Source organism: Argiope bruennichi, chromosome 10 (genome assembly GCF_947563725.1).
Source record: "Argiope bruennichi chromosome 10, qqArgBrue1.1, whole genome shotgun sequence".
Classification (NCBI taxonomy): Eukaryota; Metazoa; Arthropoda; class Arachnida; order Araneae; family Araneidae; genus Argiope; species Argiope bruennichi.
In genome coordinates this window covers 98,155,130-98,177,859 of record NC_079160.1, presented here as the reverse complement: position 1 = coordinate 98,177,859, position 22,730 = coordinate 98,155,130, and the positions used below count along the sequence as shown (strand labels likewise).

The 22,730-nt window shown below is 31.6% G+C and overlaps 1 protein-coding gene across 1 annotated transcript in view; it reads right to left on the bottom strand.

The window, feature by feature from the left end:
• Window positions 1-18,294: 18,294 nt before the first annotated feature.
• LOC129988268 (peroxidase-like) overlaps window positions 18,295-22,730 on the bottom strand; it is a 48,736-nt gene continuing 44,300 nt past the window's right edge. Inside the window, exons 12-14 of the mRNA XM_056096456.1 lie at window positions 22,070-22,239; window positions 20,685-20,787; window positions 18,295-18,436 (exon numbers count right to left, since the gene is read on the bottom strand). Coding sequence (XP_055952431.1) covers window positions 18,340-18,436; window positions 20,685-20,787; window positions 22,070-22,239 — 370 coding nt within the window. The 3' untranslated portion in view covers window positions 18,295-18,339. The remainder of the gene's footprint in view (window positions 18,437-20,684; window positions 20,788-22,069; window positions 22,240-22,730) is intronic.

Genomic DNA, 22,730 nt, shown 5'->3' with positions numbered 1-22,730 from the left:
CTGAAACTGTTATTGAAACACTCGAAACACCATTCTTTTGTTGTTGTTGTTGTTATTGTTGCATACATTTTTGTTCATTCAATAAATAAATTTTGTCATTTTAATTCATTATTAAGTTTATTTGAAGTTCACACACTATTCATTTTTTTCTCTATAAATTTGAAGTTGCACATTTTATGTTATGTACATTTTCATCAATTTACAATAATAATATTTTCGTTACCAATAAAAAATTCCCTGGTGATTCTGACCATTTGGTAGATTCTTTATAGAGAGATTACCTATTAGAATGGTTCTCATAACACGACTTTGGGATATTTTTTTAGATCAGCACAAATTACAATCTACCTTAAGTTAAAAGTTTATATGTATGTAATGATATCTTAAAATCCAATTTAAATCCTAATTAACTTCCAAATTATTAAAATTCAAGAATGTTCTCTTATTTCCTGATCCCCCTTTTTTATTTAATTAATGCTGCTGGAACTCTGTGAAAATGCTTATATCAGCGGTTTTTACGCTTCGAATAAAGGGATAAAAATCTGTCATTCTAAGGAAATTCTTTTAAAAGATACCTAAATTTCCCTTACATAAATCGACACATGTAAAGAAATCCCTATCAGAATCTCACAGTATATAATCACTGGGGATAAATATTTCGCTCTCTTCTGCTCTTGTGAATGGACGTCAGTTCGTCCTCTCTTCTTGTACATAAACTATGTCTCCCTGGATGGTAAAAGCAAAATTTTAAAATTACAAAAGGGCCTTCTCTCTTCGGCTACGAAACTGCTTGAAAATATTATATGTATTACAATATATGTAATACATATAATGTAATACATATATACATAATGTAATATAATATATATACATAATGTAATATATATGCATAATGTAATACATATAATATTACAAGATGCAAGGACAAACTGACGTCCATTCACATCGTGATACAAGTGCAAAAGAGAACAAAAGTTTTCTTTTCAGTGCTTTTACTAAGAGATTTTAACAGGGATCTCTTTGACACATGTAGTCTTAGGAAATGGAAATGTAATAGTCTTAGGAAAGGGTATCTTATAATGTCGTAAACATTAAGGATTTTTATCTCTTTATTTGGAGCGTCAGGAAATGCTAAAGTCAGCAGTTTTACAGAGAGGGGGTAGCATTAATTAAATAAAAAAAGGATGACTTGGATACAGAAATGACAGACCATTTTAGAGTTAAGTTAATATGGGTTAAATTAAGGGAAAATGTGGAAGTTAATTAGGATTTAAATTAGATTAAGAGATATCAATACACACACATATATACATAATTTGCACGTTTTTACATATATTTTAGTGATTTATATTTTGCAAATTTTTACACTGCAAGTTATTACTTTTTATACACTGTAATTACATTGCATTCTTTAATTGAAATTTATTTTCCATCCAATAGTTCTTAGCCTTCACAAAAGCACGCCAAAGCTGCATTATATGATACATTTCCCTTGTACTGAGTTTTCACTCACGTGGATAGTTTATTAAGTACTTTTTCTTTTATTGTTCTTTATTTTTATTGAGTCTTTATTTGAGTCACACAATGTCTTAGTAAAATTTGGAATATAATTTCTTTTATTCTTACCCCTATGGACTTGACAAGTTGCGAATGCTTCATCATAAGGATTTCAATGATGAAAAAAATGTTCTCTTTTATATAAATTAGAATCCCATGTTGGGAATAATATAGAGGTCAAATCTTGGCATTTAAAATCAAACTCCAAACAACTTATATTATAATATTGTGTAGTAAGGTGGGCCAAGAAACCTTTTGTCTCGCAAAATTTGATTCAATTCATTGCAGAAAAGGTGCTACTTGACATAATAGTTCACTGAATATGTTTTAAGCTTTAAGATACCATTCGCAGGTTGAAATTTTTAACTCACAATTTAAAAACAACAAGCGATACATTGCATGAACGCATTTACTAGAAGCGCCCCAAATAGAAATAAATTATGAGCATTCACATTTGTCGCGTGCCTTGACACACCTGATGAACTTTATTTTGGCAACATGAATTTATTATATTTTATGGATTAAATGATCGATGGCTATTTAAATATCTACAGCTTAATTCAAATTTAAACTCATTTGTAATTTAAATTTAATTTAAGCTACAAATTAGTTTTTGTGTTTGCAGGTCCTACCATCACACATTATTACCGGTATCAACCATGCAACAGTTTCTCTCCCACGCAATAACTCCAACACCCACTCAACAGTTTCTCTCTCACGCAACAACTTCAACTCCCGCGCAACAGTTTCTCTCCCACGCAACAACTTCAACTTCCACGCAACAGTTTCTCTCCCACGCAGCAGTTTCTCTCCCACGCAACAGTTTCTCTCCCACGCAACAACTTCAACTTCCACGCAACAGTTTCTCTCCCACGCAGCAGTTTCTCTCCCACGCAACAGTTTCTCCCTCTTCATATCTTCTCTTTTTAAGTGTGTGTCGGAACAGCTACGTAGAAATTAAGGGCATGATATATGCATTTAAAAGGGAGTCTTTTCATTTTTTTTCTGCTAAAATATTTCGGTCCAATCAATAATAATTGCATGTAGCATACAATTTCTAGACTCTCAAGAGGTGTTTTAGATCTAATCAAGTCCATCAATAAACTTCAAAGTATGCAATTCATATCTTAGATTAATCTTCAAAATCGGATCTATATAAATCAGAATTCATTGTGAAGAAATACCTCTCAGCAAAAAATAGAGAACAAAAACATTTTTTCATTAAATATTGTATTGATAAACTGAATAAGATCCAAATGAAATAAACTCTACATTATTCTTGAAAATAATGAGATAAAATTATTTATATAAATCAGAGGTGGGCATTAAGCCGATCGCGATCGACCAGAGGGCCACTTAGACATTTTGGTGTGACCACTTTTACTAAGACCCAAGGCGCTCATACTAAAAGAAACATATTTATGAAAAACCGACAAAAAAATTCAGAAATATTTCTGACGCGTTGTTTAAAAACGGAGGTATATTAAACAAAGATAAATATTATCATGAAATAATAAAGCTTCACTCTGTATTCGAGGAACGTTTACAAGAACTTACTAGATTCGAACCAACAACTACATTCATGCGTTACCCATTTGGCAATGTTGATATGGAAGAAATAACTCAAAATATAAGTTATATATTCTCTTTATTTCTTGAAAAAAATTGAGTTTTTCTCCTTCAAAATGGCATAATTTTAAAAGCATGCAGTTCAGAACCTAGGAGTAACTTTTGGAATCTATTGGACTAAGTAAAGCATCCTAATTTTTAAAAAAAGTTGTATATCATTTAACCCTTAACTGGGGACGTGCGGTCTGTGAGACGGCTAGCGATTGATTTTCGGTCACCCATATTCTCTTTTCAGCTCAATTGAATGGATTGACTCTGTAGCTTCCTGTTTTGTGACCTTCAATACACGTGCACTTTTTCAACCGATTTCAGCGGAGGATTTTTAAAATAATTCAGTTATTTATTTGAGTGCGGTCTCTAAGACTGCATCTCCCTGTTAGTGTCCCAGTGATAAACAAGGCTTAGAAGATGGCGCTAAAACTTGGACCCCGAAATATCAACCAATTTACTAATCTTATTATGAAACAGTTCTCCAGACACTTTTAAATGAAGCAGAAAGTGATTTTAGTGATAAGGAAAATTGTACAGAAGAGTTTTTAGATGGAAGTTCACATTCAACTAATTATCATATCTATGTTCAAACATAATTAATTTTTCTAGTGATAACGTATTTTGAAAAATATATAAAATATATTAATATACCAAGAGATATATATACAGAATTTATAGGTTGATTTTTATACTAGTTCTTAACCAGTATGTTTAAAATGCCTAGAAAACGGTGCTATGAAAGTCACATAAGGCGATAAAAAAAAGGGCCAATTTTACCCATAGTCAATTTTTTTATTTTTTATATAATTGTTGAATTTAACATTATATTGCCTTTTATATACCTTCATATACAGTAAAAATAAATATTATTTAAAAAGTAAAAAGTAATATGTTTTTTCAAGAATATTATTTATTGCAACATGTAATTTGAGAAGAAAAGGGATGTTCCAACGCATTTACTTTTTTCAATGATAATATATTTTGAAAAATTTCTAAAACATATCTATATATCAAAAAAAATATCTGCAAAATATATTGGCAGTATTTCATACTAATATATTCATTAGAAAATTTAATTTGAGTGTAAATTAAGTGCGTTCTCGTAGACCGTACCTCCCCAGTTAAGTCCTAAAATTTCACCTCCCCAGTTAAGGGTTAACATCGTCCTTTGGCTCTACCTATCTGTGTGAATCTGCATTTTCAATGATGAATATAATTAAGACAACATATCGTTCCCGTCACACAGACGACCCCTTAGAATCTAGTGCAAGATTATTAGTCAGTAATTCTATACCGAGAATTCAAGATTGGCGGATATTATGTAGACTATCTTCTACTAACTATAACTACGAGATCTAACCTTAGATGAAAATGATTTATTTTCCTCTAATGTATTTTGAATTGTTTCATACTAACCCTTAACTGGGGAGGTGAAATTTTAGGACTTAACTGGGGAGGTGCGGTCTACGAGACCTCATTTCATTTAGACTCAAATTAAATTTTCTAATGAATGTATTAGTATGAAAAACTGCCAATATATTTTGCAGATATTTTTCTTGATATATAGATATGTTTTAGAAATTTTTTGTAAATGCGTTGGAGCATACATTTTCTTCTCAAATTATATGTTACAATAAATTATATTCTTGAAAAAGCATATTACTTTTTACTTTTTAAATCATATTTATTTTTACAGTATATGAAAGTATATAGAAGACAATATAATGTAAAATTCAACAATTATATGAAAAATAAAAAAATGACAATGGGTAAAATTGGCCCTTTTTTTATCGGCTTGTGTGACTTTCATAGCACGATTTTCTAGAGCATTTTAAACATACAGGTTAAAAACTAGTATAAAAATATAAATCTATAAATTCTGCATATATATCTCTTGGTATATTAATACATTTTATAAATTTTTCAAAATACATTTTCACTAGAAAAATTGATTATGTTTAAACATACATATCAAAATCAATTCAAGGCGAACTTTTATCGAAAAACTCTTCTGTACAATTATTCTTATCACTAAAATCACTTTCTGCTTCATTTAAAAGTGTCTGGAGCACTGCTTCATAATAGGATCAGTAAACTGGATGATATTTCGAGCCCCAAGTTTTAGCGCTATCTGCTAAGCCTTGTTTATCACTGGGAGACTAACAGGGAGATGCGGTCTTAGAGACCGCGCTCGAAGAAATAACTGAATTATTTTAAAAAGCATCCGCTGAAATCGGTTGAAAAAGTGCACGTGTATTGAAGGTCACAAAGCCGGAAGCTACAGGCTCAATGCATTCAATTGAGCTAAAAATAGAATAGGGGTGATAGACAATCCATCGCTAGCGGTCTCACAGACCGCACGTCCCCAGTTAAGGGTTAAATGCATCATTTGTTATTATTATATTTGTAGCTGTTATTATTATTATGTTTGTAGTTATGTAGGTAAGCACCTATTCCGTGTTTATAATTAAGTTTTAATAAATATTGTAGACCTTTTTTTTAGCTCATCACACCTCTGCTACTTGGTGGATAGCAACACACTGGAAAAATTAGAAGTAGCCCTTACCCTGGAACAGTCTGCCCACCCTTGATATAAATTAAGAAATTGGGGAAGATAAAACAATTCTATTTCCCCAAAGTGATATTTTATAAAATCTGAGTTTATTAAAATCTTGATAAAAACGCAGATCGCTAAATTAGATCCTTATTAACTTGCGGCAGAAATGATATTGTAATAATTGAATTGAAACATATTTGAGATTATAAATGGCCTCAAAGATATTAATATTATTTATTAAATAGAAGGCAATAAACAAAATTGTAAATGGCTTATAAATGTCTATACCAACAGGATGTTCGAGAATTGAGAAAATTTAATTTATGAACTTAAAGAAATTGCATTTCAACAGCTGCTGACTTTGCACAATAGCATAATGTCGAAAGGAATACTTTTAACAATAGCAAAAATTAAATTTTCAAAGCGACTGCTATGTTGCGAAAATATCCATTTACTCGTCTGATAGAACGCACAATGAATTTTGTAAAGCTTGAATGTCTCCGACATTGTTATAAAACTCTTATTGCACTTAAGTAAATTTTGTACTTGCAGTTACAAACCCATCTTTGCGAATGAGCCGTGTTATGCAAAAGTTGTCGTTACAAATCCATCTTTGCGAATGAGACGTGTTATGCAAAAGTTGTCGTTACAAATCCATCTTTGCGAATGAGACGTGTTATGCAAAAGTTGTCGTTACAAATCCATCTTTGCGAATGAGACGTGTTAGGCAAAAGTTGTCGTTACAAATCCAGCTTGTGAGACGTGCTCCTAAAAAATTCTAACTGAAAGTAATACTTATACTGTAAGAAGTAAAAAACTACGAGCGCATGGACGGGATATTGCTTTTATTAATATACATATTCTCGATTCTTTGTTGACTACAGTAATGATGTTGACTCGAATCATCTCCATTCCAATGGCAGATCTTATCTCTGGTGAAGAATTGGCCTGTGGACGAATTTGTGTTATGGAATCCATCTCCAGTTTCTGCCTACGTTATCTTGGCGGTGATTATTTCCGAATGTCTACGCAAGGCGGGAAATTTCCTGTATGATTTTAATATAAGGTTAAATGGTATTTTAGTAACTATTAACAATTATGTGACAGATTGAGAGCGTTTTATTATATATTAAAAGTTTATTTTTCTTAATGAAATAGTATCATGTATTAAGAATAAACATTATCTGGATGTTGCTAAAATGATTGATGAGACTGAAGTGATGTGTATTATTTCAGCACAGGTGTTCTCAGCCACAAAAGAAGACTACGATATCGATATAAACTACATATCGATATACGTACAAGATTTTAAAAACAATTATATCGTTCTCTTTTATTCCAGGAAATTGATCATACTTTAATTACAATGTTAAATAATGGCTATGTGAAGGAATAATAAGGCTGTAAATTCAGAAAAAATAAATATTCGCTTTAGTTTGTTTGAATTTATTCGGTCCTTGAAGATATAAATTGAAATTTATTATTTATTTAATAAAACATATTATATATCATACACTTAAACATTATAAATTATAAATATAGCCTTTGGATTAACAAGAAAGGCAATATTATTTTAATTATAGTATTTACTATGTTTTACATCAAAATGATGTAATAAATGGTGATGATTTCTAATTTTATTAGTATATATAAATAAGCTCTATCCCAAATAAATTAGGCTATATTAAATATAATGACAAACAAACTGTTACGAAATTTCCGGGTTCGTTTGGATAGTGGGAGTTATATGGTGTGGAGAACACTCAATCAGCAGGCGGCAGTAGAAAATGAAACAATGACGTTTATTTACACGAACACACACAGAACAGCACACAGACGACAATTATATACAGCACAGAACACGATTATCTTCAGCCGAGATGTGCAGCATACAACAGCATACGCAGCAGCATACAAAGCATCATGAACAACAGCATACAACAGATTACTGCAGACAGTAGCACACAGCTTAGTTCAGCACTAGCTTCACTCCGTCGCTGCTCCGCTTATATCTGGAAGGCCAGTTCTTTACCGTCGATACCGACTACTCTTCTCTGTCCACCACTGGTTCACGACTACCCGGCAGCTGCGGGTAGTCCTTTAATATTTCTTTTCCACTCACATCATTTCAAATTTATTAAGAGTGACCTACACTCTAGGAAAAGTTTTATAGCGTGGTGTGGTAGTTTATATGATCTTCATGTCGAAAGATCAGCATGAATTAGTTGATGTGATATTTTAATTTAAAATAAACAAAAGAACTTGTATTATAAAAAAGAATTAAAAAAATTAAAATGAAATCTACGATCGGAAATTTTAAGTTATCATGAGAAAACATTATTTTTTAAGTCATTATTTGTCTTAATTAATTTAAGTCATTAACCAGTGTAAACCGGTTCGAAACTATCAGGAAACTTCTCTATCGGTCCCCTCGATGTACAATATGCCAATGCCTTTTGACAGTCCGACACATTCTTATAGAGTGCCCACGTTTGAACTCTCAACGAGTTCAATGTTTTCATTCGCCTCACCTTGTTTTAAAAGACATCCTTAACAAAGATCCTCATCCTCATCTTTTTACCTTTTTAAAAATGATAGGCTTCTTCTATTTTATATGAGTATTGTTCATCCTCTTTTAATGCTTCAAATCTTTACAACAGTTTTTTCTTCTCTAGAGCAGAGGTTTTGAATAACCTTTTAAAATGTGACCATGTACCTTTTTAATGAACCATATGTATGAATTTACCTTATGGTTGGCGCTGCATAATCAAAAAAATGGTTTTAGCGCCAGTAAACTTCATCAAACTCAAACTCAAACTCTATCTCTCTCTCTCTCTATCTATCTATATAACCAAATTTTTTTTAAACTTTTATTTTCAATTTTTCCAGCTGCCAAACAAAGTTTTGAAGCTCGACCGATTTTGAGATAAAATAACAGCTATGATGTCATAGTTCTACGTCACCTTTTAAAAACGCATATGCTGTCAAAGAAGCATACATAATAATAATGCAATACTGGTAAAAGCAGATAAAAAAATTTGCGATTAAAAGATGATGATTAAAATTGCCATTCATGCTTTATTCATAACGATTGCTACTCAATTTCGAGCTTTAATATATTCATTATATAGATATCAGTTCACATATTACACTTTCAAACACTCGCATGTTTTCTTTCTTATAGGCATTTTTCCATTGAAAATTTTTAACTTGTAATTTCATGCTTCATTCTGGGTGAATTTTATGAAGTGGGATAATTGTATCTAATTCTTTTGATTGCTACATTTTTTCTCTGGAAAACTGAAGGAGAAGGAACAAGTGACCATTAACTAATATGTAGACATTGTGGGTTTTCAAACTGATGAAAATTTTGAAATATCGGGTAATATGATTGGAGTTAGGAGAGTCTGACGTGGCTTTGGTTTTCAAACTGAATGTGCAGTGAAATAATGGTTTTGATATTTCTCACTTAAGTGCAAGATTGTCACAAGCGACTGATGAGCATTGTTGAATACCTAGGAAGTCATGAACTAATATGAAAATGGGGAAATCGGACCAATGGTTGAAGTTAGGTGTCTCTTTTTACCAATTATTTTAAATATATAGATGTCTAAATGTGATTGGCTTGGTTTTTACCCTTAACTGTGGAAGTGCGTCTACGAGACAGCATTTTCTTTACTCGCAAATTTAATTTTCTAATGACAGTATTAGTATGAAAATCTGCCAATATATTCTGCAGATGATATATATATATATATATATATATATATATATATATATATGTTTTAGAAGGTCACAAATATGTATTGAAGGTCACAAAACAGGAAACTACAGAGTCACTCCATTCGATTCAGCTAAAAATAGAATAGGGGTTGTACCAAAAATCCATCGTTAGCGGTCTGACAGACCGCACCTCCCCAGTTAAGGGTTAAAGCCTGTTAGAGATTGAAAACACCGTGTTCAAAATCACCATATTATAGAAAAAGGATTGCCTCATATATATTTAATTGCCTAAATATTCCACTTTTGACTGTACCCGTGTTTTCAAAAACACCACCGTTTGGCAAAATAGATTTTATACACCCTGATATGGATGATGTGAGATCGAGTTACTTCCATTTCAATGATGAAAGCGACCTCCCGTGTACCATGATGGCTATTAGGATTCAACCTCCTATTTCTGAATACTGTGGAAAAGGCAATTCATTCCCTCTCGCATATTAGGATGGTAGGAGATAACCCTTTATCATTATAGTTTTTGTGCGCGTTTGGGTAACTGAAAGATACTTTTCTTACCGGTTTGCATGCTGTCAGATTTAGTTCAAAATCAGACAAAGATTTATAGTTTTAGTAAAACAATAAAAAATTATTAGCCTCATTAAGTACATTCATTTAGTTTGTTGCGATAACTCCTGAAATGCCATTTTCTGACTTTAGAGGTCTTAAATATAAAGCAGAAGGCAACCTAAATGTAAACTTCGAAATCGAGAACAGTATAGATTTTGTTAATTTTCAGTTCAAAATTGTCTAAATTGTAAGAAAATTACAGAACACTTCTCCGAACAAACTTACGTAAAAAAGGAGTTAACTGTAGAAACAAGAATTGACATTAGAAAGAAGTTTAAACAGAAGAGCTGCTTTAGAAACAGGAATGAGAAACTTTAGAAAAAGGACTGCTTTAGAAATAAGAATTAACGTTTCAGTAAGATCTCATTTCCAGATAAAAGATTTAAATAGGAGATTACAAAAGATTCTAAGCACTTTGTTATTAAAAAAAACAATAAAAATTTATTAGATGAATATTTTCGGGCAATTTAAAAAAATCATAATTCAGAAAAAAAAAATCTTTACACCTGCAACTGTAACAATCGAAGAATAAATAGGGAAAAAAAATTATTTTCTGAAACGATCAAAGATATTGTTACGAAATTTCCGGGTTCGTTTGGATAGTGGGAGTTATATGGAACGCTCAATCAGCAGGCGGCAGTAGAAAATAAAACAACGACGTTTATTTAAACGAAGACACACAGGACAGCTCAAAGACGACAACTATATACAGCACAAAAGACGATTATCTTCAGCCGAGACTTGCAGCATACAACCAGACTCTATTGCAGACAGTAGCGCACAGCTTAGTTCAACTCTAGCTTCACTCCATCGCTGCTCCACTTATCCCTGAAAGGCCAGTTCTTTACCGCCGATTCCGACTACTCTTCTCTGTCGCTTCCCACTACTCTCGACTACGACCGGTTCACGACTACTCGGCATCTGCAGGCTGCTCCTTTTATAGGTCTCAGGAGGTGGGGCTAGAAACCTCTCAACCAATCAGGAACGTTCGACGCGTATCTCTGTTCCTAATGGACGGAACGGGAAAATTCTCGATGTTTCGGGTATAATCTATTTTGGCGCGAAAGTCGCCAAGGTCTGGAACCTCCGACGCGACACCGGACTCCGTCCAATACAGATGACTGTAAAACATTCTTTTCGATGGTGGAACCAACTATGCTGGGATGCAATATTACAGATTCGTAATAATATATTAATTATAAACAATAAAATTCTTTTTGTTATAATCTTACTTTTTTCTCTGACTTCGAAAGTTGGCATAAAATATAATGCATTTTCATGAAATTCGCATATCTTTTCATAAAACCTCAAGAAATGCTAGAATATTTTAGAATAGTTCAGTTTCGAAATTATTTTTATTTTTATAATTACGAGTAATTTCTGAGTAATAAAGTAAACTAGAAACAATTGAAGTCACTAACAATTGTGCCTTATATTGCAAAAATGAATGGATAATTTTATTGTATTAAATCTTATACGACAGATAAAAATCTTTGTAATTAACTTTCTAAATTTTATGTTTTTGTACAAGAAAACAAAAAATTGAGTTCTATGTATGCTTTTAATAAAATTGAAAGCCTAAGATTCTGCGAAAAAAATTTTAAAATTTAAGACCTTTTTCGAAAATTTAAATATTCTGAAATTTGAATGCGATTTTTTTGGTAATTATATGACTATAGTGATGACTTTTCATTCATTTAAAATTTTTGATTTCTTTAAAAAGTGTTTCGTGTTATCTTTAATATGCCTACTCAGTAACAATTCTATCAAATGTAACTGTTTTTAAAAAATTAAATTTCTTTTAAGGATTTTTAGATAGCTATATTTTATTTGTTATTTGTCGTACTTTACTAATCTTCACTTTATCCATTTGGCAAATTATTATGGGGTTTTATTGATTACCTTTTAGTTCGATATCAATAAATAATATTTTATTTTATTTAATAAGTTATTTTTATTGAATTTACATTTGCCAGTGGCTTCATACCTTGTGAAATATAAGCTTTGAAATTTTCTGTTAGCTTTATTTACAATTCTCACTAACTTCGCTGTACCTGCAAATCAGGCATTTTTTTCTGCTGCTGCAATTGGATATTCTGTTATTATTTTCATTACTTCAAGTATATTGTTACGAATCTCTAATGCTGCTTCCCAGCATAGTTGGTTCCACCATCGTAAAGAATGTTTTACAGTCATCTGTACTGGACGGATCCCGGTGTCACGTCGGAGGTTCCAGAGCTTGGCGACAAACTTGGCGACTTGGGGACGAATTTGGCGACTTTAACGCCAAAATAGATTATATACGAAACATCGAGAATTTACCCGATCCATCCAGTAGTAACCGAGATACGCCTCCAACGTTCCTGATTGGTTGAGAGGCTTCTAAGCTCCGCCTCCTTGGACCTATATAAGGAGGTGGCCGCAGCTGCTAGGGCAGAGTATTAGGAATCGACGATAAAGAACTGGCCTTTCAGAGATAAGCGGAGCAGCAACGGAGTGAAGCTAGTGATGAACTAAGCTGTGTGCTACTGTCTGCAGTAGAGTCTGTTGTATGCTGCACGTCTCGGCTGAAGATAATCGTCTTCTGTGCTGTATATAGTTGTCGTCTTTGTGCTGTTCTGTATGTATTCGTGTAAATAAATGTCGTTGTTTTATTTTCTACTGCCGCCTGGTGATTGAGCGTTCTTCACACCATATAACCCCCACTATCCAAACGAACCCCGGAAATTTCGTAACAATATTTATTGTATTATTTAAAGTAGTTCATTACTTAAAATATTTATTGTATTATTTGAAGTATTTCATTACCTAAAGTATTTATTGTATTATTTAAAGTATTTCATTACTTAAAGTATTTATTGTATTATTTAAAGTATTTCATTACTTAATGTATTTTTGTACTTTTCTTAAAATAAACAATAAAGGGCTATAATACCGTGCATAGTAATATCCTGTAACCTAATTGCCATCACTTTTGCCTAGTGTTAGACTTTGAATATATAATAAAATGCAGGTTCTTAGTAAAATTTTACAATTTTTCAATTTTTAATAACTTAGTCTTGAAATTTTAACTGGAAGTAAGAAACGATGGTATATTTTCTATCTTAAAAGTTGATTGTCCATTTCTAAATGCCTCTTCTCATTTCTATTACACAATTTGATGTATACTTAATTTACATTGTTCTATCATCTTCACCATTTAATTCTGGAATGTAATTTATTGATTTTTATTACAACTATTTGCAGAACAATTTTCAATCAATAAATAAATTAAAAAGCTTATATGGAAAGCATTGTTTAACTCTTTAACATCCAAGCACTTTTCAAGTGGCACTCCCTTTAACATCCAGACTTTCTCAGCGTGTCTCTGAAAGACATGGACTCTTCCTAGCTGAGGGACAGTTACACCCTGCACTGTGAAGTAATAAAACTGTCGACGCTCTACCTTGAATAATTGCCTTGCGGTTTCGACAACGAGATTCATTTTCCATCAGCTTAAGAGTTTTATTCTAATGTATTTATATTTTTAGTGTGAAGTGTTTCGCTCATCATCTTTGTGGGATATTTTTTAACAAAAAATTTGAAATTTATTCTATAATTTAGAAAATAGTTTTTTTTTGTAAGTTTTATGTTAGGCTTCCAAACCATTTAAATAAAAACTGGTTTTACTAGCAATTTCAAAAACATCTTTATGTTTCATTTAATTTTAAATAGGCTTTTACATTTTTTTGTTGCCAAAATTAAATAATATATCATGTATTACCATGTAATTTTTTTTTTACATAGTAATGTAAAACATACATTATACACATATCAATGCAATTAGTACATTTTTTTACATAGTATAGATGTCAATGCTTTTCAGAGATAAACAAGATAATGTTTTAAATCTTCATTTAATACCGAAATAAAAAATGTTATTGTTTTTTTTTAAAGATGTTTCAAAAATAATATATTCGTTCAACACTCAGCTAAGATTTTTTTTTATTGTCTTTAGCATTTTTTTTTAGTATAAACGATTATCTTTATTGAATTTTTAAATATAAAATATTATTTTGCATTTTCGATAGTGATACTAAGAGAAAAGTTTTAAAACTTTAATTAAATTTTTAAAGAAGTTTTCACAATTTTTTTTTCAAAACCTTACGCATTATTGCTTTTACATTAAATAATCGAAAAAGAATGTAGGGTAAATATAAATTCCAAAAATATCTTTATTTTGCCACTCATTTTTACTAACCTTTTAAAATATAACTAATAAAAATGTTTTCTAACCAAGGGAATATATTACGTCAAACGTTATAAATCTCATCTATCGAATTGTTTCGATAGATGAGATAACATATTTTTAAAACTTCATTTAATACTGAAATACAAAAATTTATGAAATAAAATTCGGGGGAAAAATTACTCAGCGAAATATATTTCGAAAATACATTCCTTCAGTTTTCAGCCTGAACATTTTACTAAAACATTACATTCTTCATAAACTAAATATGAAGATTTAACACATTTAAAATTACATTCATCATAAATATTACTTTTTTAGTATGAACTGTCATTTTGAATTTTTCTTGCTGAATTTCTGATTTTAAAATGTTATGTGAAGTTTTCTATAGTATTGTTAAGACAAGATAAATTTTTGAACCAAAGCTTCATATTAAATTTCCACAAATTTACACACGAGGGAATCATTTGTAAATTTTTGATAATATGTACATTATATAACATTTTTTGACTCCTCATCTCTATCACTCTCGTTCATCTGACCCTCGTTAGTTTCATCTCCTGCTTCTTTGCTTAGAATAAACGAGAGATCAGCTAAAGTATCATTTTTTGGCCAACCATCGTCTTCGCAGATTGATCACTGTCACTTTCATCAGAATCAAGTAAAATTGCTTTAATTTCTTCTTCAGTGTGTTCACGATTTCTTTTACTCATAATGAAGAAATAATAAGCGTTTCAATACAAAAATTACTCTGATAATCCAAACAGCCGATTCACAGTACATAAAATAAAGAGTAGAAATTCACAACTGAAGAGAAATTTTTAGAATTGCATTCTAAAAAGGAACTCAGTATTTATATAACTTATCTCACTCTTTGAAAAGGTCGATAAAGAATACTCCCAAACTGTTTTTTTGTCTTTTAATTCTATTTTAAAAGCGGTAGTTTGTACACGGTTTTAGAATTTCCGACAGTCCTTTGATGACAGAATAAGATGCTTGGAGTGTAAAACGACTTCCTCCCATAGTAGCAAGTGTAGCTACCCATTTTGTGAGAAAACTGCATGCAAACATGTGAAAAGGGCGTATTGACAATGCAATGGTTTGTCTTTATATCATTACAATAGTCTTATTACTGAAAAGGGCTTCTGATGCTTGTCCGAAAACTAAACAACGTGTCGGTATCCTTATATATCATTCATCGTTACCAGAGAATTTTAGTGGAAAATTTCTTTTATAAATGGCCATAAAATCTTTCCAATTTTGAGCTAACAACACGTGAAAATAGAAACTAAAACCCTTTCAAAATACAAAATATACGCCAACAACCTATTTAGTGAATTCCTCCTCAACCCCTACCGCCCTAAGGCACAGGGGAAACTACTGTGAAAAAGCCGCTATTGTCGAAGATAACGAGGACCTCCTGGAGTGGGCAGTAGAGTAGCCGCTTTTAATACCCATCTCCCCTAAAACGGCTAGCAACCGCCCCAAACCGACCGACGTGGATGTTATAGGGTAAATTCTCAAACCGCCCCAAACCGCCCCGCTGGAATCGAGAGGGTTAATATCTTTTATGAGCTTGTTTCAGTTCTGTTAATACACAATTAAATGTTTTATCATTTCGGTTTTTGTTTGAAAATTTAAATTCTTAGAGATATCAATGATCTGCCCTTAACAGATACAAGATCTCAAAAAACTTGAATAAACACAAGATTTCTAAAATAGTAAAGTTTGGATTGCATAAACAAAAGCTTCATGCTAGTTTTTTAATAGAAACTTGAAACATATGATAAGCATAAAGCCTCCACATGATATTAAATAATCATTACTCTTACTTGATGAACACACAATATAAATTTACGGCATATAATCCAAGTGTAAGTAAAGATAATTTATTATCTATACTTATATAAAGCTCAATGTGTGTGCGTGTTGGCGCTATACAGGCCAGATGGTCCGACCTACAGCTACCAAATTTGGCATATTCATACCTTGGAGGTCGTGAATGTGCACTTGGGGTCCTTTTTTGAATTTTTAATTATAATTTTAATTATTAATTAAATACTAAAATGCTATTAATTAAATGTTAATGTCTTTCCCGCTAAAAATATTTTCATCCCCCCCCACCAAATGAATAAAGCGTCAGTTTTTTTCCCCCATGCTAAAGAGGATAGGTTTAATATATTTTCGGCCGATTTATTCAAACGATTTTTGCTTATTTTCTTAGTGTTTGATGCATTTAAAATTAAACATTGTTAATGAATAGATCTTACTGATTCATTCTGAAGTACTTTTGAATTAAAATAAAACAGAATAAGGGAAATTAAAAATTTCTAATCTGCGTTGCATTACCTCAACTGGAGTAGAAAATTCAAGCATGCGCATTTTGTTCTGATTGTTGACAACTCTATTTTCAATGGATTCGGACTCGGTTTTGAAGGCTTAACATGTTTCCGACCGATTATGTCAAACGATTATGTTTATTTTTTAGAATTTCATGAATTTAAAATAAAACATTGTTAATTAATTAATCTGTTTATGATGAATCTGATTAAATTTTGTAAAAAACTTCTAGAGATAATACATAAATTAAGAAAGATATTCTTTAGTACCCATAAGGTTTAAATATTCAGCGACTCTGGTTTCAGTACTCTATTTTTAAAAAAATGTTTCGTTTTAGTAAAAACTGTTTTTATATTAATTGCAATTTAACCATTTCCACTTTAATTTAAAACATAATTGTACGGGGGCTAACAGAAAATTAGAGAGACATATATTACGTTATGGCTGAAGGCCTTTATAATATTATGAATGAATTATATGACTATCAAAATTTGAATCTTTAAAATATTTTGATGAAGAAGCTATTAAAGTAGAAATTGCATAAAATATTTAATTATTAAAATTTTAACGAGCATTTAGATTGGTGAACCGGCTGTTCGCCAAAGGCGGCTATTTACTTAATAATTCATATAGTCTCCATCTGACCAGGGTGATTGTTATTGTTTCCTCATTCCTATTGTTGCATATACAGTTTGCTAACATCTTCAAATCATGAAGCCTAGGAATTGATATCTGGAGATAATTACCTCATTGGATATTACAAGGCTATGATATAAAAGGGCTTTTTAAAAATTTCTTTATTTATTAGCACCATTTTAGCTATTGTAAACTGAAACTTGATTTGTTATAGATTAGTGACTGTTGATTTCAGATTAAGTTTCCAATTCTAATTACAGAAAAGTTCGTATTAGCCACGAAAAAATGATTTTTTTAAAAAAAAATTATCTAACCTTGCCATGCTAATATTTACTGTTTAAAGGACTGCTTTGTTTGGTGGAGGTTTGCTATCATCAGTAACAAAATCAGAGGCAGAAAATTTAAGTAGTTGGTGTAAATATGAAGATAAAATGATAGCTCACGGTCAATATGAATATTCATCCTAGAAAATTAGTCATGCAGTTAAAACTAGAAATATAATAAGAAATCTCTGTGCAAATCTAGAAGTCAAATGTTCAAATTTCCTTTATAAGAAAAAATATACAGCAATAATTGTTTCGGTCTTCTGAATGATATTGTGGCAATATTATAGAGTGCCTTGTCTATCCTATCTATAAACATAACAAGATAAAAATTGCTATATTTTTCTTTTACCCTCGAATAACTTAACTTTGCAAAATTTTAGTATTAATTAAGAGAAAATAATTTCTTAACGGAATTTAATATTGCTTTAATTTAAGTACAAACAAAATATTAATTATAAAAATTATTTGACGAAAATTAAAAAAAAAAATAACTCTCACTAAATCTTAAGATATTTATCACTTCCATGCCTTAATAAGAAGCAGATTAAACAAAATAATGATTTCATAGATAAAAATGATCCAAAGTACTTTTATTCAAAAATATACTTATCATAAGTAATTTAACATCGTTTAATGCATGAAAGAAGCTATAAATTTCAGAAGTAGTTACACCATGAAAATTATCATCACATTTCTTTATAAAAAATAATGGAAGAATAAGAAGGCATTTATGCATTAAGGCTGTTGTTATTTTCATGTGATGGACTTTCGGCCCAGAGAGAAAGATCGACTTCTGGAATGTCTTCACAAGGTACTTCAGGATTTCTGCAACAATGAAATAAAGATCACTTTAATCTGATGACAATGTCCATAGTAATAAGAGAATATACCTTAAAATAATATAAGAGTATTGTTACGAAAATTTCCTGAGGTTCGTTTAGATAGTGGAAGCTATATGGTGTGAAGAGCGCTCAATCACCAGGCGGCAGTAGAAAATAAAACAACGACGTTTATTTACACGAAGACACACAGGACAGCACAAAGACGACATCTATATACAGCACAGAACACGATTATTTTCAGCCGAGACGTGCAGCATACAACAGTATACACAGCAGCTCTACTCCGTCGCTGCTCTGCTAGTCCCTGGAAGACGAGTTCTTCACCGTCGCTTCCGACTACTCTTCGACTCGACTGGTCCACGACTCAATTCACCGTCGGTCCACACTACGACGACTTCACTGGTCCACGACCACTCTTCTCTGTCGCTTCCGACTACTTAATTCACCACTCCACTCACCACTGCCCGGCAGCTGCGGGTGCTTCCTTTTATAGGTCTCAGGAGGCGGGGCTAGAAACCTCTAAACCAATCAGGAACGTTCGAGGCGTATCTCCGTTCCTACTGGACGGCTCGGGAAAATTCTCGATGTTTCGGGTATAATCTATTTTGGCGCCAAAGTCGCCGCCAAGTCGTCAAATGGTCGCCAAGTTTGTCGCCAAGCTCTGGGACCTCCCATGGAACCGACTATGCTGGGAAGCCGCCTCACAGATTCGTAACAGTATTTACTTGTAATCTTTTTATAAGATTAAGTTTTTTTTAAATTTCAAAAAATAAATACCCAAACTAATAATTGCTTTAAAACTAATATCCGATTCCGATAAATTTTTGAAAGTCGGTTTCAGGCAAAATAATCAGAACTCCATAGCATACCATTTTTTTTGCAGTCACCAATTCATTGAGTTACAATCAACTAAGAAAGAGGATAATCATTTAGTGCCCCAAATTTCCATTACTTTCAAAAACTGAAGATTTTGAGACAGTTTTTGGAGTGAATAATAATAAAAATAGTATGTAAAAACATGTTCAAGTAATAGTACTTTTTTTTGGCTTCGCCAGATTATATTTCCAAATCACTCTTATTGTTCGAATCTACGTTGAAAATCGAAATAATAATTCACCAGTGATTATCATGAGCATTATATCAAAAATATATGGAGTGATTAGAAATGAGTCAGTTGATGACTCAATTCTTTTTGGGTCTCTTTCTTTTTCCCTGTTCTTTCTCCCTGCTTACTTGTCATAAGATCTTTGAGTGAAAAGGTTATATGATATGCAGTGCGACTTTTTCAAGGTTTATATCTATAGAGAATGAGTTTATTCATATTTATAATTTTAAAATTTAAAGGTCCATCCTATAAAATATATTGAATGGCAGAAAGGTCTTGTGGTGAATAGCTTATAAGGCAGTTAAGAGCTACTCTACTCGAGCAATTGCTTTTGGGTTGTGGTCATGTTACCGGGCTGCGGTACCACAAGGTACCAGGTTTTATCCTTGCTCAATCCAATTCGCCACAGTTTTGTTTTAATTCACCTGATATATTTTGTTACATTTGTGGAAAATTTTAAATGAGAAGGCATCAAAGAAATATAATGCATTTTATAAAAGCATTTTATGCATATTTCAGTTTAATACTTAATGAACGGAGTAAATTAGGATGAAATCTCATTTTCTTACATTTTGAGCATTTTATCCCAGAGGAATGTTCCTTTACAGAATATAAGAAAATCTAATGGGTTTTGGCGTTTTTATGATCAGCGTTATGGCGTTTTAATTAATAAAATTTTTTTAAATCAGAATTTCATGCCAGCACTGCAGCTTATTTCTCATTGATCAAAAATACCCATATCTAAACCTACTAAGAAACTGAAAGACATTTTTGAAAATTCTGAAAGCAAAGATCAGACTTATGACGAGGGCTTTCATTATGTTTCAGAAAGCAACGACCCCAGATACTTTTTCTCTGCTGGAATTTAGTCAAAGAATAAGGTATTCCCAAAGAAATTTTAGAATCTTAGGCTCTAATCTAAAAGAAAATTGTTTATTGGTTCTTGGTACTTCGTTTTCATGTTTTAAAAGAAAAATGAAAAATAATACAATTTTAAAATTATTAAGATGGTGCATTTAATAGATAAATTATGAAAAAATACTGTACGAAATGAAATTGTATGTGAATATTAAACTTATTCATACATTCCTGAATGTTATTGATCATAAGTGAATATTAAACTTACGTGATGCTAGGAAGGAGCATAAGATTCTTCTGTACATGTGTGATGTTCGAATTATCACAGAATAAACGAGATAAAGAGCACTGCTTGAGAGAGTTCCTCTGAGCTGCAGTAATAATAATCATATTAATAAATTATTTAAAACATTGAAATGAATAAGACTTATTGAAATGAATAAATCGTTACAAGTTTTGACGATATGTTAGTTGATTAAAAAATTGATTAGTTTTTGCTCACAGTAGTCCAGTTTTTTCTTCTTCGAAAAACGTTCGAAACATGTCTTAATTCTATGCTCGGTATTTTTTTAGATAGAAAAGTTTATTTGTTGACAAACTAATTTTTATTGTTGTTTCTTATGGCACTTGCCACTGACAAGCCCGCTGTTCGAAGAAAGCCGATTTAAGCCTAAAGGAGAGCGCCTCTTGTTTTTATCGTAGAGCCAACTTAGGCCAAGAGTATGACTTGACTACTCACGCATCACTCATTCGCTTGCACAGCCCCTTTTTACAGGAGGGCACATTCACACATCTCACAGGAAAAACAACCATGCCCAAACCGCGACTCGAACCCAGGAAGAAGGAATCAGGAGCGGGTAAGACGCGCTTCCCCTATGCCAGGAAAACCAATTTTTAATCATATTAAAATTTAATGTTTATTAGAATTTCACTGTTACAGAGGGAATAAATCGGCAAATAATTTCTTTTATTTGTGCTAATATTATTACAAAGAGATTTTAATCAGTGAATATAATTCTAATGGAACTTAAAATTTAATAAAGAGAGGTTTAGTTTAGTGCAGTTTAGTTATATTAACGTTCCGTTTTAAAGCAATACTAGGGCTATTTTAAGATGGACCTCGTAATTTTGAACCGCGGTCAGGTGACAAGGACGATACCTGAGCTGGAATCTCCTCTTCAAGCTTCTACGCCATGCCATCGGGAGGATGTTTGTTCCAGACGGAACCAGATCCGCTCACACGATGGTTCTTTGCTGGAATTTGATCTTGAATCTGAAACCTTCCCGTTCTGAAGCCGATATCCTACCACAGGGGTACTACGATCCACATTATTAAAGCGTGGAAAAAAAAGAATTGCACAAGAAGATATTTGCTTTCGTAAAATAGATTAAGATGAAGATTTCTTCTTTGAGTTATCTATAGCTCTTTCCAAGTGTTAAATTTTACAAAAGCCAATAAATTTCAGATTCTTTCTGCTCTTTCTATATATATATATATATTTTTATGTTCTTCAAATATTTCAAAATATATCTATTTAAATCTTATTTTTACTAGAATCTCCTTATTATACATTTTTTTTAAATATTGATAATGAAATGCCAAGATAGATTATATATATATATATGATCTTAAAAATTTCAAACATAGATTACCTGCAGTGAAGGAAGGCAACAGCCCAACATGTTCAAAGAAAAATCGGTCCCCAAACTTGTTAGAATAAAATTGCATAGCGATTATGCAAGCTGTCGTTGGACCCACTGCTGCTTCAGGAAAGAAATTTTCCATTTGTATTCCAACAAATAAATCAATGTCCTCCACTGACCTGTGGCGTAAATGAAATTACAAGATGCATCAGTCCAAAAAGAATTCATATTTCAAAGAAAATCAGACATGATCTGATTTACAGAGAATCTCGTTAAATATTTATAAATGAATTATTTTTTTATTATTTACTATCACATATTGTTATGTTTATATATGTTCATTTCGGCTGATTTTCTTGACCAAAAAATGAATTTCGAGATTAGATGCATGCATTTATTTCTCTAAAATAATTCCTTTTCTGATTTTTCTCTCTTGTTGGAACTTGCTGGGAATGATTTCTGCTGTAAAATGTAAAACATTCATTTGCAATATTTTTTTGCATTTTTTTTGTTAGGAACTGCCTTAAAGGAGGGCATTTCTTGGATTAATTACTATGTTCCATACAATTTAATAACTATCCAAAAGTTGCGTAAAGCTACAAAAAAGTATACATTTGTGCATATGCGTGTAATTATGTCTCTTAATCTTATTTAAATCCTAATTAATTCC